We start from the raw sequence: 27556 nt of genomic DNA, 5'->3' as shown, positions 1-27556 counted from the left end.
ATCACCAGCACACCACACAGTGCTATGAATCAGTGCCCTATAGTAGGAAACATCTTTTGTGTGCACTGGGAAGCCCAAGTTTGAGTAAAGAACTTTTATATAGGTAATCAAGCTGTAATTGTGTAGGATATAATCTGAGCCACTTCTGAGCACTGCACTAAAAAGGTGGATTTTCCTTCCTCCAGCAGGAAAGAAATACTAAAAAAAAGTTATTCAAACAGATTTCTGCTGAAGAAAAGGATGTATTCTTCACAAAGTTTCTCAGGAAAAACTGTTTTGGAAATGTGCCAGTTCATTGCAAGACTTAGATCATTCTTGGCTATTGCCATCCACTTTTACTTGATGATAAGCACACTATCTCCCTTACTACAAACTAGGAATTTCACATAGCAGTTGTACACCTTTTTGGCACATATTCTGACAATAATCCAAGCCTGAATGTAAAACAGAACTTAATCTGGGAGATTGTCTCCTCCTTAGGAGAATGGATGCTTGTGATAGTGTTACTCTCTTCTCTATCTCTAGCCTCTGGCCATATCCAGGTTTAGGATGCTGTACTAGTAAATCCTACTCTGCATGAAGTTTGGTTCACTACTTACAATATTTAACCTTCTCTCTCTTTTTCTCCATCAGTGAAATGAGCATCACTCACCACTCTACATTTTACCTGAGGCACTTATTTTGTCCATAGATGATGAACAGAAAATTTAATGGAGAAAACAAAAATAATGAAACTTCATTGCCACCACCCTTCACTACACCACTGAGTTTAAGCAGCATTCTTACTTAAATTTCTGTACTGATGTAATTTCTTGGAAATAGAGCATTATGTCAGGAAATATAAACTAACTGCATGGAAATGGAAAATATATAAATATTTCTTACAATGGAACAAAAAAAAAAAACCCCATGGTTAGTTCAAACACACCATGCATCACAGTTTTATAAAGTTATATAATTTTTTCAAGTTAATAAATTTTTACATGCTCTTTACAGAGTAACTGCTTTCACTGAGCCACCTGTATTTGTTTCCCTTGCTCAGTGGTCTTGCCCAAAATGTTACACTCCTGTCATGCAATTTAAAGCTAGTAGTGATAATTAGCCATAGTTTTTGTAGCCAAAATATTTTTATATTGAGACATTGATTTTTTTTTTTTACAGTTAAATTCTGCAATTAATTCACTTGCAGGTATTTCAGTATTCTTTCTTTCTTTCTTAGCTGTTTTACTTTCATTAATTCCAGGGTGAAACAACTAGGCAAAACCATAATCTGAAACCAAATTAAACCTGTGTTTTTTAGAATTTACTCCTCTTCACTTCAAGCTAGTGTGCCATCCCAATATTTTACTGACTACAGCCACAGAATTCAAAGAAAATGAAAGCAACATTTTGCATTGATCAGTTGGTCTTAGTACATCTGACACAAGAAGACTGAATACTTTATGTATTTGTCACTATGACAGCATTCTGATGAGGTTTTCCAGGGTAATTAAATTAAATTTCCTAATACTAGCTACAATCTCCAGTGGCGTGACTTACACCAAAACATACAAATATGTGTACCATAACTGTATTTTTCTGATCCAAACATGTTACTGTACAAGCTGGCTTGTACTGATAAATAAGAAACCCAGCCTGGTTTCATAAATCAGGCCCTGGGCTGAGAGACAGGGACCTTCACCCATCACATTCCATCCTGAGCTGCTGGCATCTCCCTGGTCAGGAGCTGGGCTGTGAGAGGATCAGACCAATGAGCTGTGGAGGCCTGGCAGTGTTGAACTCCCTCTGTAAGAAGGACAGGCTGTTTGTCCCATGGAGCTCTGGGGTGTGTGTGTCATCCCTGCCTCCAGCCACCAACCCCATGGAACACGTGGAATTTAATGTTATATAAATATTCATTTGTGATTTTTGCCCCTGTCTCCTCAAATATATATCCACCACTTTAATAGGAAATGGTGACACTTATTAAGAACAGATTTAAGAACAGATTGACACAGGTATGAAGTAACTTTTTTTTTTTAAACTTTGCTGCAAAAAAAACCCAGTAGATGAGTATTTCAGCTATTAATGTACTTTCCTTGAGGACTTGACTACTGCTTTGAAGAATGTTGCACAGCAGTATCAGTGAACTGTAGAAGGATCAGCAACAAGTTCAAAAATACTATCCATCAAATCTTAAACCCTCTGACATTTATCACCCAGTTCTAATATATAACTAGATGTATCATCTCCAGTTTTACTTAGCCAAGTGATACGTTTGTACACTTTACAACAAAATGAGCAGGACTGTAACTTTGAGTTGATGAACATGTTTGTGCTTGTCATTTTTATCACTACTTTAATCTCAATCCTCAATAATCCACTTTGGTAGTTCTGGTGGTACTTCTGAAAAACTTACTTCAGCCTTCAAAACGCTGATTCACTGACTCTGCCCCCTGTTTCAGTACACACAATGCTTTCAGTACAGCAAAGCAAACAGAAAAAATATTGACATGCACAGTTTTCAAGCAAAAATATTCTAAGTATACATATTTAAAACAGAAAAGCTCTATTTTATTTCCATTATTGTGGGTGTAAATTACTACAAGTGGTACCAGAGAGATGCTGGCCGGCTCCAGCTGGTTATGAGCCTGCATGTACATCTGACATGCACAAAGAGAATGTGATTTTTTAAGAAAACAAGTGCAGCATCAGCCTTTTACTCTTTAAATCTGTTTGTGCTTACGTGCACAAGAATATGAATATTCTGCAGTGAAATGACAGATACTCTATAAGTCAACAGAAGTGTCCAGTCTGATTACATTTTGGCTTTATGTAAGGTACAATTATAACAGTATACATACACATGTGCAGTTCCACTTCTGTACACCTTTGAGCGACTTGACCTGACAAGAATATAAAAGGATGAGGTAAAACTGGTACACGTGTTATCCCCTACATGTACAGTATTTCCCTAATTTGGTGCTCTAGTCATTACTCACCGCATTTTGTTACAATACAAATATTTAACTTACAAATATACTTCATATGACACTTAGCACTTCATTAATTGGTATCTATAGATGAGACACTATGCCCGATCCTCAGCTGAGAAGTCAGTATAACTCTCCCTAACTCCTGTATTTAGTTTCCAATAATATTTTTCATACTGATTTCAACAATAAAACGTTGCTAGAGAAATTTATTATGGAGCTCTTACAAAGTCGAGATTTGACCAATCATTTACCTTCCATGGTCTAAGATTCCTATTCTTATAAAAAGAATTTTAAAAAAATATATATACTGCTCCTCTTCAAATCTAAGTCAATTTCCGGTTTTGTGTATTTGCATAACATCTGTGTTTTTCAGAGTCCATGCATTATGATCTCATTACTTCCTCATATAATTTGGAAAGAAGTGCTCATAAATAAGAAGAGATTTGAATATTTTGGGGTTTCAACCTTTTTATACAGCATTGACCCATGACTCAGTTTTATTGGCATAAAGCCTGAGAGTATAACAAGGATGGCTAGAAAAAAATAACAGTGAAAATGAAATTGAACTAGACTAATGGAATTTCATGATTAAGAAATATAATCACATCTGGCTTGATTACCTAGGAGATAACATCTTTGTTGGTTAAATGTTTAAATCGTAGGTGGTATACTATTAATAAAAAATATTTATTATTGTTGCAATTGTTATTATTGTTACAATATTGAAGGAAAAAATTATTAACCGAATTATTTAACAATGAAGAAAAATGCAGTTCCATTCATTTAAGATTTTGTCCCTCGGGAAACTTAATTTTAGAAAAATTTTCAGCACTCTGGATCTTATTTTTTTCCCCCAAGTATGAAGATAATATTAGTCCTCATTTGTGATTTTCAAAACTAGCATTATAATGTTTATGAAACTAAATCAGCCAATCTCGACAGACAAATGACTAATTTAGGGATTTTTTATTTGCATCAGATTTAAGACAACTGGTGTATAACTAATGCACAACTAAGCTGTATTACCTCTAAAATTATGCTTAACTGAAAAGCTTTTCTCAGACTAAAAAATGCATATTTATGCATATTCAGATCCCATCTTTAAAGGTCATCACAGCTTTTTACTTTTAATGACAGCCATTATGGACAGCTACTGGAATCAGATTATATAATATATGTAATGATAAATAAATGGTAGTGGTTGTGTAGAAAAATTTCTACAGTTTTCAGAAAAGCAGTATTATTGTTAAAACCTTGAGGGATTGAACAGTGCAAATTCTGCAGGGTACCATGATCCAAGTTTACTTTTTTCTTCATAAGTATTATATTACCTAAAATATTGCAGAGAATTTAAGTAACAGTAAAAATGTAACTTAATGAAATCCAGTGCAACTTACTAATGTTTATATTGTCTTTTCTTGTCCTTAAGATTTAATTTTGTGAACTGAGACTTCTTTAGCATGATCCTAAAGAACTGTAAGTTTATCTTTTATCAGGAATTACTAATACAATTATTGTATTTTGAGGTATAAAATCATTGCCAATTATTTTCAACTTCTCACAACACACAGGTAGATAAAATGTTAACTAATAAAAAAACCCCACTCATTTAATACAAAATAAAAGGCAAAAATATAGATAATAATAGGATGTGGCCAGACAATACTTTTCCTTCACTTAAACCTATATTTATACAATTATTTATTCCCAACTGCAAGATAAGGTTTAACAGCATTATTTTTGTGGTGCTGCTCTTTAGGTAAAAATGCTTATATCCCAGCTTAACTAACACTATATCCTAAAAAATTATCCTGGATTATGGGATATCTGCGATTTTGCTAGATAGATATTCATTTAAAAAATCATACTGTTCTCTCTGCACATTTTTTTTTAATGTGTAAAGTGTTATGGAACTGAGTTGAAGTTTTACCTCTCTATATTTAAAACAGTTTTGCAAGTAGAATATGATAGCAAACATTACAGATGTATATATGCATACATACATATATCTATATATATACATGTATATTATATGTAGAAATACACATAAACACATCATATAAATAAATACACATGTGTGTGTATATACACATATAATAGAAAAAGAGAAGCTGACTCAATCTAGCCAAAAAATCATATATATATATATATATATATATATATATATATATATATATACACACACATACACACACAGAACTCCCTTAACATCCCTTAAATTCTAAAAGCATTTTATTTATTTGATATAGCAATTTAAGGTGGCTAAAAATTGTACAACACCAACTGGGTTGCAAATGGACTTCTGAATTCAAGAACTCCCTTCTGTTTACTCCTGGGTAGTCCAAAGAGATTGAGTCAAGGATTGAAGCCAAACTGATTAAAAGCTGTCCAGGAATAAAAACTCAGTCTCTGCTTCTAAGAGATGTGGGTTTAGAGCTTTAAAATTCTGAGATATTATGTACATTACATTTTTGCCTACATCATAATACTTAATTTTCTTGGGTTTGCAGGTTTCAGTCCTTATGAAGAAATTCTGTGTACTTATACAGGGTAATGAAGATGTAGTACAGTAAACATTTATTCACACTGAAAACTAATATTTATAGAATATTGATCTTCGTTATTAAATAAGTAGATGGTAGTGAAGCTGTTAACAATTAAAGTCGGATGCTTAAGTAGTTATGCATTAATATTTGAATCTTTTTGAGTTGCGGCTGTCATTTGTAAAAAGAAATATCCTTTATTGTTTTACCTGTCTCTCCTTTTACTGGGCTACAACAAAATCACAAGCTAAACAAAAGGAAATAATTTACAATTGCTTTTGCCAGAATGTTAGTTTTTACAGTCGTGCAATAACAATAATGTTGGCTGAGTGCAGAAACTGTCAAATACTGCAGCTGGTTGAAAAGTTGATATTCTGACTACCAATACTAAACCCGTTTCATATCTTAAGAGAAGGCCAAAATAAAAGCCAAAACCTCACAAAAAGCTTATGACATGCTTTAAAAATTATGCCAACAAATGAAGAGGAATACAGATACGGCACATAAAATTTGGATAGGAAGGTCAACATGATCTTAATTCTGATAATTAAATTTAACTGGAGTTCCCAGCAAAAAGATAATTTTGAACAGAAATAAACCGGCTGTCTTAGTCAAGACTAGAATGCTGTAGTAATGCAGCAGATGACAGATTAAAAAAGGGTGTTAAAAAACTCAAATTTTTCACAATGCTATTTGCTGGGAAGGAGGGTAATAAGCCTTCCCTTTTTTTTGTCATCAGAGATATTTTATCCAACATCTCTCATCTCCCACCTAGTAGAGGCAGTCACAAAATAACACACAAAACCAGGCTCCCCAAATTCTAACCGTTAATTTCTTACATGCTTTGCATTTTGAAGTCTCATAGAGGAGCTTCTCTTCTGGAAGGTAATTAGGATTTTTGGAGAGCTACTAATATGTAGCTACTTCAAAAATAAGACAAGAAAGAATGATCTATTCCCTAACACTGTTACAGGGTATATCCACAGTATCACAGACTTACCTGGGGGTGAAAGGGAGGAAATTAAATGGAATGTTTTCATAAAATACTCTAGCATAGAACTAATTTGTATAATTTTTAAGTGGTTAAATCATATATACAAAGGTATGATACTCCATACCAAGATACTATACTCCGACCAAAAAGCAAATATCTGCTCTTAGGTTAAGAAAGTGTTGGTAATTCAGAGGTCAAAGTACAGCCTGTAGCAAAAAACTCGATGAAAAATCCCCCACAAATATTATGTTAGGTTTTTTCTTACTTAGTATCTGACAATCTGCCATATGAGCTACCAGACCAATAAGAAATCTGATAGCTGAAATTCCACTTTCAACTGATATTCCTTTAGTAATTAAGCATTAACAAGTATGTTGCTTTTTACTGAATAGGATACTATACAAAAGGGCTTGGAATGGGCCACAAATCAATCCCAAACCTGCCCTCAGCTGATCATATTACAGGGGCCTTTTACTGTTAGATGTCAGCTCCGAATGTTGATTGCCCAACCATAGCTTGCCAAGAGCTACATGTTCTTCCTCCCTTATTAAGTTACGTGAAATTGAAAAGATACAGATCTGGATTTCAAATCCACTGATCTGTAAAAAAAGCTAAGAAGAATTACATTATAGGAAATCTTGGTAGTACGGTTTATTATTAAGGTTATCCATTATTTCCAGGTACTTCAAATTCAGTCAGACTTATAAGTAGACTGAAAACTTGCACCTTTCAGGTTTATTTCCTCTCTTTTTCTAGTTCTTTTTTTGTTTTTTCTTATCTGAGAAATGCTTTTAGCATTCTAAGATTAATACAAGGATTTTTTTTTTTTGTTATTATGTGATGAGTATGTGCCAAGAATGTGGTTTTTTCCACCTTTTTCTTATCAACCACCACATTTGGCTGATATATAAAACAGAAACAAATGATCAAGATATTACTAGGTTATTAGTTAACACTGAAAAGTCTGCCTGCACTACTCCACAGAAGTACAGGCACTGCTGTAATTTATGGGCTAACACCAGGTACAAAAACTGAAATGAGAAAATTTATTTTGCAGTTCATTTCCATCTGCTTTCTTTCAGTGAAAAGAACATGCAATAGAGGAAGATAAGAATTTGATCAAAGATGAGAAGTACAGATTGGTACAAAGAACACTGTGACTTAAAGTGGACTACTTTGATAGTAGTTTAAAATAAATGCACCAGATTCATCATCAATACCGAATGTGTGAGTATATGAAGAAAGTATTTAAGTAGGCTGAATAAGGGAATGACAATGAGTGACACGCAGAAAGAATAAATTGTGATCTTGGAAAGAACATGTTCCTTGAATGTTGGTTTCTTTTTAGTTAGTTTGTTTGTTCCTTATTTTTTTGCCCATAAATATGGATGCTGTAAGATGAAGAAAAAACAAGGTCAAAGATGTTGCACAAATGAAGGATATTGTCAATAATCAACTTTTTGACATGGATGAGATTACTAAGATACTATTTGCTTTTGATTTGACGAGAAGTCAAAAGCTTATTGGTTCCAAAACATGAATCATTTGCAGGTGATGTTCTATTTTCATAGGGATTTTGAGGTGGAAAATGTATTACGATAACTATTTTCATGTTACGTGGGACATCCTGTATCTGTAAGATCAGTTCTTACCTGTGACAGTCAGCCAGGAGCACTGCCTTCATATCTGCTTTGCATTTCTGGTAGTTCAACTGTGAAATTGAGTCCAGGCAGTCTGGAACCTGGACTAAAGGCCAGAAGGACATTTATAACCACATAAGCCAAAACTGCCCCAGCAAGCACAAAGCCACAAAAATAACTGTGCCTTTGTCTTTCTGATCTTAGAAATTGTGAATATGTTAGGGAAATGAGTGTAAAAAGCACATAAAAGGACCTGAGAGCTACCGCAAGTGGAATGCAGCCAGAAACTGTACTGGGAATATGGTCTCCCTCAAGCAAAATTTTGACATTTAGAAAATTCTTCTTTTTTTTTATTATGTATGCCCTCCCAGGATGAGGCTCCAGCTGCTTCAGATCCTGGCACTAGGTCAAACAGTACAGCAGTATTCATACTGCTGCTTCTGGTGTTATAATTCTGTGTGCCAGAAATCCCAGTTCAGTCTCAATTTCACCAAATTTTTTCCTGGTTTCTTTGCAATCCTCAGTCCTAGAAAATGATGAATACCTGAGGGAAAACTGCTTAAAAGCAGCTCACAAAATCCCATTCTAGCTGAAAATACTGCCTTTTGAGACTACAGTGAGAGGCATGATCGGTCACATAGATTAATCTAGAAACAAGTTTTTAAGAATTCTGGGAAACATGAACACAGACAACTTTTCTGGATTTGTTAGAGAAAAAATACCTTGCATGCTACTGAGAAATGAGAACAAATCCATGGAGGGTTTTGTGCTTTGTCATTTGAGTGTGAAGAATCCTATGCATGCATGTGCCCCCCTAAGCATCTCTACCCATACCAGTCCGACTAGGTTAATCTTTGTTTCCATGTAAACATAGCAGAAAACTTTAAGGACCCAAAAATGATCACATAACTAGTTTTATGTGACAAACACTCACGTAACAGCATAAATAAGACATTATTTGTTGCAGTTATAAATAGAAGGTGAGGTGGGGTTTTTTCTTTGTTCTCTTTTGCTCTATTAGGAAGTAAGCTGAAATTACCTTTTTTTAAAATATGTATATATATGTATGTGTCTAGCAAAAGGTTAAATGATAAAATCTTTTTCATATTTCTGAAGGCTACCAAAATAATCAAGGCTTCTTAGTTATCCAAAAGGCAAAACAATCCCTTGAGGAAACACAGTAAACAATGTAATGACTTGTGAAAGCTATGATTTCAATGGATCATTTCCTTTTTGCCTGAGCTGCACTTTCATGACTACTCTTCTAAGCTTACCAATTTCAAGGTCGACTTTTTGCTAAATGTAGACAGCTGGCCTTCTGCATCATATTAGAATCTAGTCCTATGAGTACATACAGTTATTACTTATTGTACAGTGATTTCCCTCCAAAATGTATTTTAAAAATGTTACTGCTATTAGAGGGTGTGGAAAAGAATGAAGTCTGGGTAAGCAATATAGAATGAAGTCTCTAGGTAAGTAAAAAAAAAATTCAATGTATGAAAAAAACCTTATACCTAAATGTGGCCACAGAGCTAGAGGGTAAGTGCAAAAAAGAGAGTGACACAGAAAAAAACTTATTGAACTATTTCTTTAAAATAAAAGGATCCTGATCAATCATTAAAAACCAAACTCTGCTCTGGTTCATTGTATTTTAGATTAGATATGAGGCACACATAATTAATGATCAAAGAGCTGTTGCTCCTATTTCTACTCAGTATTTGCTTCTCAGAAAAATGGTAATGTATGTGTTAAACTTTGCAGAACTATCAGAATACTTATATTTTAGTAATTCAGAATAGTTTATCTCTAATAGCTGCACCCTGAAAAACTGTAAAGCATTCACTTTTTAAGGAAACTGAAGATATTTTTTAGTACCAGATATATTCAGGAGCAATTATTCTATAAAAAGGAAGAGGTATTCCTTTTGCCAACTAGTGTCCACTTTGGAATGCAGTACTCCTTTTCACAATGTAATGAGTCACACATTTAATATTGAAAAAAAAATCAAAAGGATATTCAGTTAACAAGGTGATTATTTGTTAGAACACAGTGAAGATCTAAAGAGATAAAACAATACCATAAAAAAGGAGTAAACAAAGGAAAATCGCATGCATTGTCCAGAATTCTAATAGAGAAAAAATGTCTCCTTAAACTCTCTCAATTTATTGATCAAAACATGCTTAGAGGATGTCTTGAAAACTCTGCAGATAAATATTGTTAAAATACATGGAAAGACATGAGAATGGTCCACTGAAAATCTTATTAAAAACCTTTAGTGTAAAATGAGCTGGAATAAAAGGATAAAAATCTAAATTATTAAAAAAAACCCCATTAGTTTTTCCAGTTCTTTTTCATTCCAAAACAACCCTGATCTTGTTTGATTTAAGGTACTTTACAACATTTAGGCTCCTGAATTCAAGATTAATACATCCTTTGCTATAGTTCACATTTTGTGGTCGGCTCTTTTTTGTTTGTTTGTTTTTTGGGCTTAATTAAAAACATCAGGAGTTCTATAAATGGGCTTAAATTGCAGACATCCTGTTTCCGAATTAAAGACATACAATAACCACAAACAAAGGGTTCTGCTTGCCAGATGTAAATCTATTATCCCCCTCAACAAAAGCAAAAGTGAAGATTCCACTTCATCCCTTCATTCTATATTTAGAAAGCAGGTGCACTTCAACATGAGGCAGCTTAATCCCTTTTAAAATGTTAGAAGTTGAAATATCAAGGCTTTCTGAAAACTGATTTATCAGTGAGCTCTTGCCAGTGTTTTTTGACAATTTACACTTTAGAGTCAATAGACACTTTTGATTTCCCATCAGAAAGACATTCATCTTTCTATAGCTCAAAGATCTAATATTAAAGGAAGACTTCAGCTTCTTTATATCTAAAAATAAAGAGCACAACTTATACTCATCACTCAAAAAACAAGTAAACTATAATGCTGAAAAACATTTTGATGGAATCTATTAATCCATTTTCTTAATATTTTTATTCAATTATTAAAATTATTCAACACTCTCTTTTAAAAATGCAGAATTTTCAATTGAATTTCATAGTATTACTGAAATAAACAGCTATCTGAAATGATGCTAAAAGCACAAAGCATTCTGTATTGTACCTCTGTTAAAATTCCCACTTTCATGTTTTTCTTGTAGCTTGCAACACTGGAGATCTCAATTGTGTGTATTTTTAAATCAATGACTGATCAATGACACTAATTATGTACTTAAAATGACGTCTACATTTCAAAATTGTATTAGCTATACATGTAGTATCCTGCTCACACAACACATTCAGTAATAAATCTATTTTGTTACATTTGAGAAATTTTAAAAGAGATAATTTCAACTTATCAACAAAAAACCAAATCATTAAATGAGGGATTATATTTTTCCTATTTTATTATCCACCATTCTTGGCCCCTATTAAGAAAAACAGGCTCTTTTAGTCTTCAGAGTACTTTTTTTTTTTAATTGAACACTGCAGCAAAATACTAGGCTAGCAAAGTTGCAAATGACCTTAACTAAGTCCTCCCCATTTTTCTAATTTTTTTTATATAATTATTTTTCACAAAATTCCCAGGTAATGGAATCAAAATTCTGTTTTGAAATTCAGTTCTTAAAAAGTCTTGTAGACCCCTATTGAATTTTCAGGCTCATTGTAATATTTTGAGAAGCAATAATTAGTTTAGATTACAATAAATTACCTGTCATGAGACATATTTGTTAATGTAGGCAACAGTTTAATAATTTGGACTTTACTTTGGGTTTTTATTTTGTTTTTTCCTTTAAATCAACTTCCTTAAACAGCATTACTTAAGGTTACATTTCTCTCTGCTTATCCTTCTGTCCCAAAACAAGGCAAATTAGCCTTTTGGCGATGATATTGTGAAATATACTCATATCAATGTAGAATTACCATTAATTGCAAAATATATTTTATTTTTCTGTTCCTTTGCAGGTAATACTATCTATCAATGACCTCTTAATGTTGTCATGCAAATGGTACAGAGAACAATCTATGAGCGAGACATCCTGCAACCCATGCACGTTTCAGGCAGACAGCCACCTTAGCATGAATTGATACACAGGAATCTGATAACAGCACAATTTTTATTCAAATTAATTCTCTACTGAAGGATTACAGAATAAAAGTATGATAAATACATTACAAACACTCAGTTTCTGACCTCAGAATGCTTGCAGATCTGACTTTTGCAATGACTATCACTGCATACATGCAATTCTAGCATGTTAAGACACTGGAAAATAAAATACCCAAATCACCTTCTAGAAAAAGTTTGAAATAAAACACGTGCATAAATAAATAGGGAACCCTTCATCTTCTTTCTAGATGCATTCATGATGAGACTAATGCACAGCTGTATTTCAGTTGTCAAACAGAGAATGAAAGTCATACTAATATGTAGAATAAATGACTGTAAAAAATGGAGCAGCTTCTACCCCCAAAAACAAACAATCCCATAAGCAACACACCAGATAACAATAAAAAAATGTAATGTTCATATTTTTAAGACAAACAAATCAGCAGTAGTGCTGATAGTCTGGATAAATTCACATAGTATATAAAGAACAATGATTTTTTATAACCTAAGATACTGAAGATTGAGCAGCTTAATTTACTGATGACCTTTTAGTTTCATTTAACATGGCTGGAAAGCTATAATCTACAATTACCAATATGACACTAGAAGAGACCACAACAACAGAAAGAACATTAAAGAAATTATTTAAATTCTAGAATCTTCATGACACTGTCATTTAGGTCCCTGGTATTTTAAAACTGAAGAAACCTACAAAATCATACAAAGGACCTGGCATGCCATATTCATGGAAATTTTAAAACATACATGTGAAGGCTTTTTGGAGGATCTACATGTTCATAAATTATTTAACAGCAGAAAATTATTAATAGAAATATCTTAAATCCTACAACTTATGTAAATATTATTTTATGATAAACTATAATCTATTGATTCTTAAATGGTGTTATATAATAGACTAAAATTTGACAGAATTATTAATTTTTATAAATAATAACAAAGGAAATGAAGAAGCAGGCAAAACAGCTCTCCAAAAAAGGGTACTTCCATGAAGGACTTAAAAATATTTATAAAAATTTCTACTGAATTCATCCCAATCAGTTCCGCCCACTCTACCGCGATATTGATCATCATACCACGAAATAAAAAAAAAACAAATCAAATCTAAAAGTACATTAGCACTTCTATTTTTACATAAACCTTCTGCTGATGTAGTTATTTGACCTTTTTCTACTACTTTAAGCCACTGGGAGGAGTTTTGGAAACAACTCCCTTGAGAGTGCAGCAGATCATGAAGTCAAGTACACAAAGTTGTCTTGCAAGCTAATACATCCAAGTTAATATAGCTGAACCACTGTAGCTTTATGTGATATTCGCACCAGGAGCAATGACTAGAATTAATTCCAACATGGAACAGGATGTTAGTGTGTTGTTTTATTCTTCTCTGTAGAGCTCCAAACCTTTGTTATATGCTCATTCAATTATCTACATGAAAATAATTTGTTACAACCTCTCTGATTAGCAGTTGAGGTACTGTAATAGGGAAGTTTATTGAAGAATGATGGATAGACTTCACTGTCCATTAAAAATCTCAAGAAAACGGAGCAACAAGTAGATTTTTGGTTTATTTTACACTCATTTTCATGACCTAGCACTAATTTCTCTGCCTAACTCTTTATATGCAACAGGTGGTAATTGAAAATTATTCTTCTGGAACTTAAATTATTCCTGTTTTGGGATATAAGACAGCTAGACAGAGACTGCTGTTTTTCATCTGGCCCCAAGAGCAGTGAAATTCATTCAAAACAGCTAAGTAATACAAATTCATTTCTTAATTCACTTGGCAAATGCTAAGTCCAGAGCAGGAGTATTTTGGGACAGAAAGTTTAAAAATGTGTATGAAAAAGGTGGTATGTATACAAACATACATTTTGATAACCTAGTGCCATTATCTAATAGATCTATGTATTTCACTAATTCTTTATTATTACATCTATCTTTGAAAATAAAACCCTGCTGAACACAAATAAAAAAGCTGAGTCAAGTCAAAGTAATTTTTCATCAGAAAACTCTACTTTATATATTAGTCAACTAAATATGATGAGTGATACTTTCTACAGACCTGTTTCAAGAGTGTCTGATGTACTTTCAGCTCTTATCTCTTATTTGAAGTAGCTTAGTTCATGATTTTTTGTCTCTTTGAGATACCTAAAGACGCAGATTATAACATAATATATAAATTTAATAAAAATTACAATATTTATATGAATTGTATAGGCATATTTATATGCCTATATGACACTGAGGGAAATAGTGAAGAGTATATTCATTAGAATAAGTCCATTTTGAAAAGCTTTGAGATTATTCTAGGAATCCTGAGTTCTCCATTCAACCAATCGAGCATGGCACTAACACGGCAGTATGAGCAGGATGATGAAAGGGGAAAAACCCCTAAATGTCTCCTAAGGCAAGGAAGCTGGTCCTTAAGAAGCTAAGGAAATCTATTATAAATGAGTTGTCAAAAGATGGATCCCTTGTACAAGTAGTCTCAGAACTTTCTGTAGGGGTGTGGCAAGAAGAATGTTTTCTGTTTTTATGGCATTCCTCTTTAAAAATGAAAATGTCATAATTCTCTAGAAACTGGAATTTATGACACTCAGCCTTATTTTGCACTACAGCTGAAATTAGTCATTATTACATGACATAGAAAATCTTGTACTATTTTAAGTCAGGAATTTTTCCAAAATCTGGTTTTATCGCATCTAGAAATTGGTGCTTTTTATGTTTTTTTGAAAAAATATTTAAGCATCTTTACCCTTGGCCCAAACATACAAGAGAAAAAAGGAAGAAAATAAGATGCATCATCACTTATGATCTATTTTTCCATCCCTCAAAAAATTAAAGGTGGCATGATCTTAAATTCTTTGTTACTGCAAAGCAATCCTGGGAGTCAAATTTATTTTGACTCTCTAAAGTATATATTAATGATTCAAATTTTGCATAAAGTTCAGCCTTTATCTAAGATTTTAGAAGTTTATTATTTAGCACTATCTAAACCCCCCAAAAATGGCTATATCCAAATTTCTATTTTTTATTTTATTAACTTTAACAAAAGGGACAGTAGACATGGGTTGTAGCAAACTCTTTTTTTTGCTTCAAAATTTTTGAAGTCAATTTTTATTTAATCTTATTCTCAAGCCTGTTCAAGGTTGCTTGTAAGAGTAGTTCAACACAAGTTTTTAGAAAACTGGTTTTTTCTTTAACTGTTGACTTGATGTTTTCTGTAACTACTGATTGCTAGAATTCATTTATCCATTTTGACCTACTTAGTGTCAGTTCTCAAAAATTTTTCTATTCCCATAGCTATATTTCAGGTAAAAAAAGAGTCCCAAACAATTTCAGGAATGAAGTACCCTTATTAACATTTTTTACCTTTTCTGTGCATTTCACCATGGATTTTGCTATTCCAATGATGAAACATTAAATAGCTAGCTGAAACCTCTTTTTATGCTTTATTATGCTTAAATGAATTTTGATGACAAGTCTGAAATTAAGTTTCTTGAAGTAACTGTACAAATATTCCAACTCATAAATGTTCATGAAAGTACAATGGGCTGCAAATGTTTAAAATATTATTGAGTCCTTCATCCTATTTAGTCACTCTGCTTAAGTACTATTTAGTTCCTTCTTTCTTTCTATCTTTCTCTTCCTTTTTTTCTCAGTTCCTCACCCCTACATGCTTTTGCAATATTAGAATCACACCATATACACATATAAACAGAAGATATAGCAAAACAAAAGCAGCATAAATTCAAAATTTGACATTAATGCAATAATACTGCTTCAAATTCTACCTTTATAAGGCTGATATACCCTGAGAATTTTTTAAAATTGTGCACATGCAACATATGCCTGTGCAACCCCATAAACAACTTTTCTATGTGCCTATAGGCATAATTTTTTAAGGTATCTAGTACCCTTATTAAAAACATTTTCTGCAGAAGAAGTGAAAGCAAAATGGCATTAAAAACAATTTTCTAATTAATATGCTGAGAGATCCACGGTAAGGCTCTTACTAAAAGATATAATTATTGTAATAGTTAGCTACAGAAAAGAAACCAACCAAAGAAAATCAGTTTGATTTCTTCTTCAGAACCTGCATGGTCCTGTGCTTTTACTGGACAACAGCACATCATTTGGTCCTTTATGAAGAAATCACTGTAAAAATTCTTAATGTTTTTTGTTTAAAAGCAAAAGACTGAGATTGTTACTTTTGCCTTTTTCCTAACATATATACGTACATTAACAGGTAAGTCATAAAAATGTGTCATAATGTTAGATGCTTCAACTTAGATTTGCTGTTTGTTTATAAAAACATAATGATTAACATCAGACTTGACCTTTTTTTGTTCTAGTTTTCTTTTGCTGTTCCTTGTATTAAAGTAAAATGTCAGCTTTAATAAATTTTATTTGCATACTGCTGAAATGGAGGGGGTAAGCTTTTCCTAATTATCCTTTGGTGTCATACAATCCTAGCTGCAATTAAGTTTTTTTAATTTGTCTCCCATTTTTTTTTATTTGTTAGCATTACATTATGAAGGCTAAACTGCTTCTTATAAAAATTCATGAAAACTGACTTTCTTATTGTGTAACAATTTTTTTTTTCTTTAACTGTTGACTTGATGTTTTCTGTAACTACTGATTGCTAGAATTCATTTATCCATTTTGACCTACTTAGTGTCAGTTCTCAAAACGTCATTAAAGCATACTGTTTTATAAAAAAAAAAAAGTATGGAGTTTACTGAATAAACGATCCTTTAAATATTCCTTGTAACAAAAAGAATGTGATAAAGCGTAGGATATTCAGTGTAGCGGTAAGGTAAAGGTAATGAAAAAGACAAAGAAGTTCCATATATACACCAGAGGGGAAAAAAAATAGACCTGCTGTTAAGGCATTCAAAATTTCAGGCTGCTTTTGAAAAACTGGCAGGGTAAGCTGACAGCATAATTAAAATACATGGGTTTCTTCCTACTTCAGGGAAAGAGAAAGCTGTAAGCCAGTTTTTTTTGGCTACTTAACAACTTCTATATTCAATTTTACTCTGTCATATTTTGATCAATTAATTCTGTGTGAATACAGGGCAAGATAATCACAGCCAAATCTATATCCAGCTTATTTAGCTGTCCAAATATTAAGGCTATTCCAATGGTATATTCACTCTTGTAGAACAACAGTCTTCCGAATTTTTTTTTCTTACAAGGTTTCAGGAGTTCATTAATTCAATAGAAGGCCTGTGTTCTTGGGTATAAAGACTCATGGTGTGGTGATTCATAGTGCAATTAATGTATCTTTTCCAAGGGTATTGGAATGGTGAATTAGAGAGTTCATACAACCAGCTTGACAGCCCACTGCAGACAAAACCAGAAAATGCTGAGCTCAACAATGACACAACCTTCTCTCCATGTGGTAAAGGGCTCTTTCACAGATCATGGTTGGGGGACAATACATCAAGAATTTGCAAACAGAACAAGCCCTCTGTAGCACCAGACTTCAACTGAGTACTCATCATGTAAATTATTGGCAATGAGTGGACAGAAACACATCCTTGATGGTCCTGGTTAGGTATTGGTATTTAAATTCCTATCATTATCCCAGGCAGACATGTTCTGAATGCTGTCTGCTTTTTCTCTTCTTTTGGGATGCCTCAGTTCACCCTATAAAGAGGTGCACTTTACCTTTGTTCTTTTGTCCTTTTTGTTTCATTTACTCTCTTGTGGATGGATAGTAAAAAGAGAGTGCCTCCCCTGAACATTTTTTGTGTCACCTATTCCCACTGGCATAGCAAAACAGTCTAGAATTTCAACCACACTTTCAGCACCCAGAATTTTAGTACACAGCTCAGTGGTAAAGTATAAAGCTATATAGAAAATAAGAACATCTTTTTTTCTGTTTGCTTGCACGTAAGTTTGTTTGTTTGGTTTTGGTTTTTGTTTGCTTTGGTTTGTTTTGGTTTAGGTATGTTTTTTGCTAGAGAAGAAGCTAAGAGGGATTGCTAATTCATTAAATCCCCAGATTAATCTGAGCCACAGCTTTGTAGAATAGAGTTCCTCTTTAATAGGTATCACCTCTGCTCTTTCCTCCAAATACTTTATAACTCACCCTGTTAAAGTGCTTATTTATATTATACATTTAGGTATATTTATATTGTATATTTAAGTATATTGATTACATATTTCTTCATAATTGCTTTGCTATGCTTATTCACTATTTCACCAATCTTCATTATGCATTTCATCATAAATGATTTGTGCTTACTTCCTTATAATCAACAAAAGTATTGAACATAGCTGGCCTTAGAGTTTCCTTTGAACTTCTCTGAAAACACCTTTACATAAAAATGATAAATGCATTATGAGGTCCACCAGCTAGATCTCAATACATTTAATTTGAACTGCACTGATATGGTGCTACTATTTAAAATTTAAAATTCATACAAAATTAGGCCAAAAGTCAAATTCTACTTATATTAAATTCCTGCATTTTATATCTGCTAGCCCCAAACAATTAAATCGTGGCTTTAAAAATTTTATTTTTCCATCAAAAATATTCAACTGCTATTAGTGATTGGAGTTTTTTGACTTAGTTCTTTTTACTTAATTTTTCTATCTAATTTTCCATTACTGCAAGCAAAGCTGATGTCAGAGTAACTACTTTAGCAGTTAGCAGAAGTATTCATTAGCTGTGCTTGAGTATTGAGTATCTGAAAACTTCAGGGAATCAACGAACTAGCAATAATTAAAACTCTGAAGAACATTTAATGAGTTATTCCTGGATGTTATCACTTTCCCTAACTGCTAATGGATAGGAAATTTTTTTTTTGTTATCAAGGAGTTCAACCACATTATCTTTCTGCTCTACAGAGAGAAAGCTGAAACATATTCTCAGTAAGCTGTTTTCTAATCATTCACTGCTGTTACTATTTTTGCCATGTCTTCACATAAAGTACATATTGTACTTATGTTTTTTAGGCTTAAGTTTTCTTTCCTCAATCCCCTTACTTTTCCTATTTATTTTCTACATTTAGTAAACACAAATCTACACAACTAAAGAACCATTTCCCTGCAACTTCCCACGTTTCTGATAAATTTCCTGCTATTTTTTAACTTTCCACTGCCAACTGAAACAGTGGAGGTGTTAGATAGACATTTAGTTTATTTCTTTATTGATGAAGGACAACATTTTGACTTCCATGTAATCTGTGTAAAAATACTCAACATTTTCCTGTCAAAAATAAATTCAATTTTCCCTAACTTTGGCATTTTAAGAACCGAGCATATTATTGTATTAAAACCACAATCTGCTTGTCCTAAATGAATGTTAGGAGGTCACAATCACTCCCAGCAACTAACTTTGGCTGGAAAAAAGAGAAGTTTTTGTTCAAAGTAGAGAATGATCTCTACTAAATGCAAACCCACTTTCAATTATCACACAATCTCTTTTAAAACTCTAATTTTTCGTTGCTTTCACAAAATCACTGACAGCCCACATCATATTTTCCTAACAGATGCCTTTCCAGTCTGTATGGTTTAGCAATAATTTCTTGTGCTTTTGTTTATAACCAATTATATATAATAACAAGCTTTGTCCATCCAAATAAAACTTTCATGTATATACACCTATGAATATAATCAGCTTTTGCACAGGAAATTCACAAAAAAAAGTAAAACAAAAATTCAATGTAGAAAATGTATTCCTGGTTCCACAGCAAGTAGTGAGTCTCTACTCTCACCGAAAAAAAAAAAAAAAAAAAAAAATATAAGTTAAAACTAATTTAATTAGGACTAATTTACTGAAGACTGAAGAAATTTTCATCTCACCACATCTACAGCATTCCATAAAATTATGTCTGAATGATGCAAAAGATATCTAGCCAAACAATCTGGTCATATTATTAAAAAATGACAAATGAATAAGACATTTAAACCTGTACTCTGTTCGGTTGCATGAACCTGAGGTACACAGAATGAGAAGGCAGACAGCCACAATCTTCTAATTAAGCTACCTGCTGTTTTGTATCTACATGAGTTCAAATGAGACCAGATGTAAGGTTATAAGCATTTCTAATGCGTGCATACGGTACAGGGCAAAGCAAAGGGAATTATAAATCTAAAAAATGCATTTTAACATGGCATAAACAATTTCATACACATGAAAAGAGCCAAATAGAAAAAGCTTTCAAACATACAGTTTTAGGGAAGACCAATATGAAAATGCTAACTTTGGTGATAATACAGGCATTATTTAAAATTCTAAGAGCATATATTACTTCACACTAAGGGAATTCCTCCCAGGATATATAATTTCTACTGCTTTCACAACTTCATCCGAAACAGAAGCTCATGCTTATACTGCATACCAGGTCAATAAAACAGATAGGGATATTTCTTCTTCACAATAGTATTTCTATCTATCAGACATAACAAATATTCCAGTAAATCACAGAGGTTCAATGACAGAAATTACTTTGGCAGGACAAAATATTATTAAGATTTTATATACCTCTCAATTAAATAATGCAAAATACAACAACGGACTACATGAGGAACATTACATATGTGTATGAATTCTCTAAGTAACCATCACTAATTTTGTGGCTGAATTATTAAGAACTAGATTCTGACCCAAGACGCAACATTTCAGTGAATTTTCCCAGGACAGTGCCTTTGAAACAGTTAATTCATCAGATTCCTCACTGGTAATAATTAAATAGAAGTCAGTATCCATAGATGCTGCCTCTTCAATAAGTTCACAGAGCAGCTCCAGCCACTGAGGACTCATGTTGTCAGACAGCTTACCACAGGGTGAGAAGTCGAGATACGTAACTTCCTTGAGCTGAGACTACACTGTCATCCATGGCTGGTATACAAACACCAGACAAAAATTATTTGAAAGATAACATATGCCCTTGAGTATCTAAACTGTTTTCATTCCAACCCAGAATTAACAACTGACCAGTAAAAATCACTCACCCTCTCTTCGATTAAGCCTTGCAAATCCAGGGCTGTGACTGCTAGACAGCTCTGAGGAGCTACTGAATGATGACTGAGGCAAGGCAGACACCAGCTGATCATCACAATTATCTGTCAATGAAAAATATCATATTCAGGTTAATCCCACAGAACCATGTACTGGAACTGTAACATAATCAGCTCTGCAACTGAGAGCAGCACATCTCTAAACATTTCCTCTAGCTGTAGCATGTGTAGAAGTATCAGTACTGAGGCACAGGTTTTGGGTTTCTTTACCCAATATTTCATGAGACAACCAGACAATAATTTACCATGTTCTTTAACCAGCTGGTTTTACCCACTTCTGACTTAACTTCTGAGATCATACCAAGGAATAGTTCACTGTCCACTCACTATGATTTACATGAATAGCAAGTGACACGTTCAATTCTCTGCTGCAGCACCAACCTACAACCTCACCACATGTTTTTATTTACTTTTGACCTGATGCCAGCACAGATCTTTGCAATCACTTTTAATGTGCAATCACATTTAATACAGCTGTTTCTACAAAAAAATCATAAAGCCAAGCAAACTGAATGAAATTAAATAAAAAAGTAATCTCACCCCTTTTTAGCACAGTAAACATGACAAAATGGAAAAATTTTTGCTTTTCAAATGGGATATGCGTTTGACACAGACACAACAAAATAATCATCTCACAATTATTAGTATGCAGGTCCTAACATCATACAGAATAAAACCTGAGCATTTCAGAAAAAGAAGACTTAACTGCAGTTCACAATCAATTGTGAAGAAACAAGCAAATGGTAATCAATACTCTAGCTTTAAATGCCTCTCCAGCTGAATTACTACAGTGTATATGTGTTCATTCTCCATTTAAATTTGAAATGTATCAATTGAGAATCAATATCTGATCTAGTTCAGCTGAAAGAAAATTAACTTTAAAAAACTCAAGTACAGCAAGTCCTTCCCTAACTCTACTGGGGCTGGCATCAGTTCTTTAGAAAAAGAGGAAATTATGTCAAATTTTAGTCTTTATGAAGTGTTTCTTTTCAGGACAATCACATTCTTTGGATGCAACTAGTAACTGATAAGTCATAGATGAATTCTTCTTCCAACCCTTCTATTTGTCTACTAGGATTCACAATCAAAACCCATAAATATTAATGAATACAAAATCTTTTCCTTACCTTAATTAATAATTAAGTGTTTCTGCTAAGTAATTATAGATATTTCTAATTAACCGCAAACTTTAATGTGAATGTCTCAAGGGGATTTTTGATCACATTCAAAAATTTTGGTTTTGAAGTTGTTTAATTTAGTTCTTTGAGGAAAACTCTTTCTAAAGGAAAGGCCTAGTAGTGGCCTTGACTGTTACAGTTAAACATTCTTTCCTAAATTCTATAAATAATATCCATTCACAACAAACAACATGTTTAAATCATTGCTCTTGATAAAGTCACATATGCCATATTCTATCAAGATCAGAGTACTTCTCTCATTAAAAAAAAAAAACTAAAATAAAATTATTCTTACTTTCAGAACTTTATTTCCTGTTCTAGGTTTACACAATAAAAAAGGAAAACAAATTATACTACTCTTTAGTGTCCAACTACAAACTCATTTTTTCACTTCATTATCCACAGATTAGATTTACAATGGTGAAAGAATTCCACTTGGGACAAATTGTCCAAGTTGTAAGCACAAAAAAGAAAAAAAACTGAAGATCTTATGAGTAAATGCATTGCACTGGCACGTCTTAGAAAAGGATCTCATCAGTGAAATTTCTTTACAGCACAGAAAACAGAAAGAACTTATTAGTCATAAATTGCATTAGAAAGAGAATGTCATGATGCTGTGCTTCACACAGAGAGCTACTTACACTGCTGATTCAAGGGAACACTTCAACTGTCACTGATCCCTTTTCTACAGCCAAAGCCTACACTGCAAGCCTAGATACCAAGATGCATATTAAGAGGAGAAAATAAGACATTTTTACTCAAATCTATCTGCCTGATATACAATCAAGGACCCACAGAATCACAGAACAGCTTGAGTTGGAAAGGACCTTTAAAGGTCATAGAGCCCAACACCCTGCTGTAAGCTGGGACACCTGCACTTGACCAGACTGCCCAGAGCCCATCCAACCTGATCTAATGTTTCTGAGTGTGCAGCATACACAGCACCTCCAGGTAAACAGCTCTAGTGTTTTACCACCCCCATCATAAAAATTTTCTTCCTTGTAACTCATCTGAATCTACCCTCCTTTGTTTCAAAACGATTTCCCCTTGTTCTGTTGCTACAGACTTTCTCATTAAGCACTGAAAGGGCCACAACGAGGTCTCCGTGGCAGCTTGTCTTCTCCAGACGGAACAATCCCAACTCCCTCAGCCTCTCCTTCGAGGCAAGCTTCTGCTCCATCCCTCTGAACATTTTTTCAGCCCTCATCTGGACCTGCTCCACAGGTCCATGTCCTCCCTGTGCTCAGAACTGCAGAGCTACTTGCAGCAGAATGTCTCATCTCTCTCAAATGCCTCATATTTTAAATATTGATCTTCTGGTGAGAGGTAGCATGTGTTATGAAATGAATCATCAGGAATGAGAGCATGCCATTAATACATAGAAGCACTAGTAGATAAACAACAGCAGGCACACTACTTTTAAATCACCCCTGGGTATAACTTCACAAATTTCAATTCAAAATAAACCAAAAAAAGCTACATTTCCGCTGGATGGATGATACATCTGCCTTTGTAATGTTAGCTTCTGCCAAATACATTTTTCACCTTTTTTCTTTTTAATGTACATGTTGGAAAGGAATCAATGGTACTGAATTATTCTACCCAGATGGTCTAATACATGTGTATTTGTGAAACACACATATTGCTTTGAGATATTCCCAGAAGAATTCTATGAGCACTTAGCATTTATCATATAACAGTTTATGTCAAACTTGATTTATGATAGAAAGGCACATAAAATTTTGAATATTAAAAGAGGTGTTATCCAAAATCCAACAGTCCATGATATGGCTTTCTGCCTTTTGCACAATATGAGAAATGAGCAATTTTCACAAATAGATATACACTGAATAATTATACATTTATTTTACAACAGCGACTATGCTTTATTTCATGAAAATTACTTCATATAAACTTCTGCTTTATTGCTTAGCACATGTAGCTTAAAACATATTCTTGTGGCAACTTCCCTTGTGCAATTTAATTCAAAATTTAGTATGAATTCCAGAGGGAAATCAAAACACTTTGTAAAAATTGTCAAGAACCAGATGGTCAGTATGAACTTGCTTCTTAATGTAAATAAACATAAATGAAAGAATACTCTCTACAGGGTGACAATTCTGTATGCTTTCACTTACACTGGAAGATATTCTACATGACGGAAACACTCTATGAATTCACTGCTTTCTCACATGATAACAGTGACTTTTCATTTCTCTTGGACAGCCTTCCACTGTTCAACAGAACACATCTCGCTGCTGAAGGCAATGTAGGGCTTTCTGGTGATCTTTCACACAGCTTATTCTAGGCTAAAGGAACACTTAAATAGACCATTTTACCACAAGATTTAAAACAAGGCATTTTAGTTAAAAGTTGTCCATTATATAGCATTTATTACATTTTTTGTGATAAACACATATTTTCTAAACAATACACAAGAATACCAAAAGCATAAAGAACCCCTGGGTTTCTTCAATATGCACAAAAATCTGGTAACAAATAAGGTTTTGTGAAAGAAAAAATATATAAACAAAATAAATATTATCTGTTATTCAAGAAAAGTTATTCAAGCTATATAAGGCATGCCTTTCCATATACCGTAATTCCAGTGTGAGTTTAATCAAATTTTTAAAGCAACTGAGACATTTGAAAGGAATAAAAATCTGAAGTGATGCATGAATGAAGTATGTCTATCGTTTCTCTTCCAGCTCCAAACAATATCCCATTACGCATATTCAGAATAAGCCAAGAAATTTTTAATACACAAGTACTATAAATTACATAAATCATGCCATATGAACTACAACTAAAGAGTTCAAATAGGATATCATCCTATAATAATAACAGTTACAATAACAATATTTGCAGTTATCACCACTGTGTTTACAACATTATGGTTGAACAAATAAATTTTGTTTCTTCTACCAAAGGAGCTGCTTGCTGAAATAAAAATTGTAATAAAAATAGCAGAATACTGGGACAATCTGAGATTTATTCATTCAGAATGCATGTGTGTATATTTTAATTTCCATGTAGTGAAAAAAACCTAAATTCATTTACAGGCATAAACCTTTTCTTTTCTGTGAAAACTTAAAAAATATATGGCACTGATTTTACTTTGAATGGAACAATTTATTTGTCTGAATTATCAGCTTGGTCCACAATAATGACTAACAGATTTTAATGCTTTTCAATTTGAATGCAAATTTACTCTAAATAAGCAAATGCCAACATACAGTGTCTAGCTACCACAAATTGATGTGAAAAATTATATTCTGTTCATAACTATCAAAAATGTACATGCATTTCATCGTCACACTGACTTTCCTCATGACATATCTCAACTCAAACTAAAACACCCCAAACCAAGTGCATACACAAATTAACATATTGCAATTTCACTTATTTTACATTTTAATGAAATTATTTTCAGCTATTACATTGTTTCATGCACCTTTTTTTTCTTAAAATTCAATTTACTCCAAGCTCCCTCAACCAACAAGAACTACCAACTCCTTAATTAATTATTAAATTTCTCATAAGGCAGGACAGAAGTAGCATAGAAGGAAAAACAATTATGATGTTTGACTTCCCAAGAAACCTATCAAGTTCTTCAGTTTTATGAAGGAAAAAAAATGTTCCAGTAAACCACAGGAAAACAACACAAGAGTAAAAAAAACAAATCAAAGAAAATTTTGCAACTTTTTTTCAAGAAGGGAAAACTAAATACCTAATCATCAGACAAACAGAAGAGCTAAAAACAACTAGAAATGCAATCGTAGTGGAACAGAATAGAAGAGGCAACAGCTCCGGAAGTCTCTCAAAAGTGTAATAGAGTTCAGCTTTGCCATGCAAGTAAGCCTAAGAAGGATCAACTTTGCTATCAACTTTTAATAAATTAATGTCTATGATGAAAAACCTCATGAAAAGGAACAAGACTCGTAACAATAAAGCACGTCATACTGTAGCAACAAGACTAGTGCTTGCTAAAACCTTAAAAAAGGTGCCACAAAATTTGCCCTCCAACAGATATTTATTAAATCTTTGGTTCTGTTATGTGCACTTTGAAGTTTCTTCTCTCAACACTGTGAGAAGACCACATATTCTCTAGCCTGTCTACTCTTTTCAACAAAAGAGACTTCAGTTTCCCCAGGAGTGAGCACCTATGTCATTTTACCTAATAGAATTTTTAAGTATGTTAATTGTGGTAATTTAGTCTTTGGTCAGTGTGCAGGCTTGTAATCAGTTCCAAAAGATTCACTGAATTTAATGAGGTTCCTATGACATAGGTGAAAAGAGATTTCCCCTCTCCTTGTTTTCCTGAGAGGCATTGACCATTATGCTGGTCCCAATCTTAGTGAAATCTTCATCAATAAGAGATATGAGGAGAAGTCAACAGATTTACAGACCATTAGACCTTCACAGTCTTCAGGCTGCCTAGCAACACAAGATGCAATGTCACTTAAGATGACCCAGCCTGTCATTACTGCTGCTTCTATATGCTTATGCTTGCATTTGCCTCCTGGACAGGGATAAATTATCCTTTTTCAGAGAGCCTAAGAACTTCTTTATCTCAGGTCTACTCCTGGCTATTTGTAGCTAGAAGCTTAAAAACAACCCACTAGGAAAGTTGCACTGCTTCACTCATGCCTTTTGATAGCCACCAGTGTTTTCCATTCTTCAGCTCAGTTTATGGAACGTATTAGGCATTTCCACATAATTACATTTCAACTGCATGTAGTAGCCAAATGAGTTCATAATGCCTTACTTCACTAAGGTTTCTGCTGTTTGCTTATTTGAAAGATGTTAACCTTTGAAATTTTGAAATTTTACTTGTGAGTAGCTCATGCTGGTTTTCTTAATTTATTTATTATTTAAACACCAGTTTTCATTAATAGATTTCACTTATTTCTTGAAGACGGTAGAAAGAGAAGGCAGGGAGCTGACTGATCAAGATAAAAAAAGGAAGGTTTTAGGATTTTGAAATAGTTTTTCTGCAAATGTAAAGACTTTATCAGGGACATAACCCACATGGCAGGGCTGATGATTTTCTTGAACTTG

General features: G+C 33.3%; 1 protein-coding gene across 1 annotated transcript in view; it reads right to left on the bottom strand.

The window, feature by feature from the left end:
- CNTNAP4 (contactin associated protein family member 4) overlaps positions 1-27556 on the bottom strand; it is a 201252-nt gene that overhangs the window by 134567 nt on the left and 39129 nt on the right. The window contains exon 2 of the mRNA XM_054284187.1: positions 21252-21362. Within this exon, the coding sequence (XP_054140162.1) occupies positions 21252-21362 (111 nt within the window). The remainder of the gene's footprint in view (positions 1-21251; positions 21363-27556) is intronic.

Source organism: Melozone crissalis, unplaced genomic scaffold (genome assembly GCF_028551555.1).
Source record: "Melozone crissalis strain CALT ecotype California unplaced genomic scaffold, PUWL_Pcris_2 ptg000005l_1, whole genome shotgun sequence".
Lineage (NCBI taxonomy): Eukaryota > Metazoa > Chordata > Aves > Passeriformes > Passerellidae > Melozone > Melozone crissalis.
This window is presented reverse-complemented; position numbering and strand designations above follow the sequence as displayed.